Here is a 3,051-nt window from a genome sequence, read left to right as displayed (position 1 = left end):
TAGTATGGTAGAATGTGTGATTCTATTTGCAATGATAGACTTGTCTGGATCTTGCGTAGACATGTCTAGTTTAATCTACTATCTGTTCATCGTATTCATGATTTATTTTTGGATTAAATTAAAACTAAAAGTACTTATATATCCAACAACTGCGAGGGGTGAGCGCGCCACCGGTAAGGCAGCTGCGAGCGCTGCTGCCGGTTGAATGAGCGAGCTGTAAGCTGCAACCTTGTCATCGTCTATCGCGTGTGAGCAAGAGGAGCAGCTTCTCATGGAAGGAATGCTCAGAGGAGAGGGCAACGAAAGGATAAGAACGGGTAAGAACTCGTGAAGAAACTGTGGTGGAGAGGCATCCTTTTTTTCCCGTGGTTTGGCGTCCGGTATTTTCGCCGCACGTCAGATGGCCGGCCTGTAACATTACCGATAAAAGATACTAGGCTCAGTGTATTGTTGCTAAGCTGTCCCTATTAACCAGGAGTCCAGGTCAGGATGGTAATTCATAACCTGGAGTCCAGGACATTATCGTGTTGCTAAGAAAACCTGACGATGAACAAAACGATCTGTTATTAGGGGAGAACAGGTCAAGAGTCTACGCAGATCTTTTATTTTAATATAAGCTGTTAGAATTTGAGCTTCCGTCTGCGCGTACACTAACCATATATATATTCATATTTGATGCCGTACGCACAAAAGATAATAGACACACAATGCTGTTTATGATTGACAATGCTGTTTATGATTGCGACAATATATAAATTGGGAGACGCGGACCCATCTGCAAAGTGATTGGGCGACATTTATTTTTGCTTAAGGGTAATTTACCTAGTCAATTCAAACAAAAGATCAGTGGAAACTATGCTCCCCAAAAGGCCCTCATTGGTCATAAACACCTGGCTTGTAGTCTTGTACTAAATGAAAACATCGAGTGAACATGTAATTTACTGTTGGAGTGAAATAATACATGGCCCGCGATGTTGGAGTGAAAACATCGAGTGAACATGTAATCTTTATTCTTATACTCTCAAAATGTACACTCGGCATCCTAACTTGGGTGCGGATATTGTCTACATCCCTATATTTAGCGCCCTAACTTAAGTTCGGATGTTGTTTAGGCCCCTATATTTTTAAAATGGTGGTCTCAGCTCTTACACTTAGTTTAACATGTCATCCGGGTTAAAATGGGCTTCGACCCCTCCTCGCATTCATGTGGCTGATATCTCCACTCTTCTCTCCATTCTATTGCTATGTTTCTCCCTCCCCCCACCTTGATGGCATAGGTGACACTCGAAGCCAGGTTTAAGCCATCAAATCTGCCGTTTGGCATAAAGGGGACCTATAGATGATATAGCGTGCCAGAAGTTTTACTTTTATATTTTGTGAGTGAATCATATATCACAAGCGAAACGGATTCGTAATAAAGGCATCAACACAAAGATACATCAATAAACCTGAAGGAAATATGAAAACATTAAATCAAGCAATCCTACATTAAAAACCATTACTCTATACATTATTATACAATGCAAGCAAGCATCCCATGTCCGTCCTTGTTTGCTCTATGGATCATGTCCAAGAAAGAGGCTCACGATTGTCACTACGATGATGACACAGCCGAGACCACCTCAACGATCTTGGTGATATTCTCGAGGCCACGGATGCCCAGCTCAACCCCGCTACCGCTCCCCGCATTCCCTGTCGGCGATCGCCTCCGCAGCATTCCCTCCATGATCGTCACGCTCGCCTCGACGACACCGCCGCCGACGCCGTCCTTGTAGTCCTGCTCCCAGCTCATCACAGCGATCTTCTTCATGCACGCCACGTGAAGGTACCCGGTCACGCCGTCATAGCACCACCGGTACGCCCAGAACCTCTTGCTCGACGACGAGCTCTGCCGCCGCCCCTGCTTCTCGCCGCAGACGACGCACCGGAGTTCGGCCTCGCCGCAGAGCTTGAGCAGGTGCCCGCCATGGACCACGCTCTCCATCCTCAGTGCCGCGCAGCACGGGTGGAGGTCGAGGTCCCTGTCGAAGCAGTGGTAGACGAGGCCGCGCGCACGGTCGCCGCAGGCGTCGCAGTAGGTGGCGTCGACGGGCGGCGGCGCCGACGGGAGGAGCTCGAACTCGACGTCGCCGCCGAAGAGGGGGTGCTTCAGGGTGGGTGATGCCAGGGCGCAGGTCGTGTGGAGGTCGAAGTCGCAGCCGGCGTCGCAGCTGTACCGGCGCTCCTTTCCGCCGCCGGGCTCCTTGCAGCCATCGCACCGGAACGGCGGGCCGTCGGTGGTGACCTGCAGCTTGAGCTTGTGCGCAGGGTGGGCGTCGCTGGAGATCACCGCTGGAGGCTCCTCGTACAGCTTCATTTTTGCCTTGATTTCTTTTGATTCTTGTTCTCTGCTTGTAACTCTATTCAGTATTGTTTCTGATGAGCTGTGGACAAGATTATTTCTGCAAGCAAACCGAATTATTTGAACCCACGAAAGAACTTTTTTCTTGGTTAAGTTTTCGTAGCTAATGGGTGTCTAATGTTCCTCTACTATGTGCATATATAAGCTACTAAGTTACTTGACTAGGTCAAGAGTCAAGACGCGTCTGGCACAGTGTCCTCCATTTCTTCGAACGTCATCCGTCGTTACGGTACTCCCTCCGTCCTAAATTGTAGGTAGTTTTAGCATTTATAGAATCATATATCTTACTATGCACCTAGATATACACTCTAGATACACAGTAAAATTATAAATCTAGAAATGTCAAAACAATCTACAATTTGTGACGGAGAGAGTAGAGTGTAAGGAATACAATACATTGGACAACTAATTAAGGATTTGTTTTATTTGCTTAAGGTTCCCTTTGTATCTTCATGTTTGGCTGGTCCCTGTGTATCTTCATGTTTGTCTTGCTTGCTTGATTTTTGTTTCATCTCCACCTGCAACTCTACTCGTATTATTTCTGATCAGAATACAAGATTAAGATATGCACATAACCAGGATCAAACTAAGAATTCATCAAGAAATCTGATTACTTCCCTAAAAAAAAGAAATTTGATTACCTTCTACGT

The 3,051-nt window shown here is 46.4% G+C and overlaps 1 protein-coding gene across 1 annotated transcript; it reads right to left on the bottom strand.

The window, feature by feature from the left end:
- Positions 1-1,390: 1,390 nt before the first annotated feature.
- LOC117834016 (uncharacterized) lies at positions 1,391-2,495 on the bottom strand. Its single transcript, XM_034713626.1, has one exon. The coding sequence runs from the start codon at positions 2,354-2,356 to the stop codon at positions 1,595-1,597; it is 762 nt and encodes a 253-aa protein (XP_034569517.1). The 5' UTR covers positions 2,357-2,495; the 3' UTR covers positions 1,391-1,594.
- Positions 2,496-3,051: the final 556 nt, after the last annotated feature.

The sequence above is a fragment of the Setaria viridis genome, chromosome 8 (genome assembly GCF_005286985.2).
Source record: "Setaria viridis chromosome 8, Setaria_viridis_v4.0, whole genome shotgun sequence".
Lineage (NCBI taxonomy): Eukaryota > Viridiplantae > Streptophyta > Magnoliopsida > Poales > Poaceae > Setaria > Setaria viridis.
The sequence above is the reverse complement of the archived record's forward strand: the minus strand, read 5'-3'. Positions and strand labels throughout refer to the sequence as shown.

Coding starts and splice junctions, on each gene's coding strand:
- LOC117834016 (XM_034713626.1), bottom strand. CDS start 2,356: ATGAAGCTGTACGAGGAGCCTCCAGCGGTGATCTCCAGCGACGCCCAC.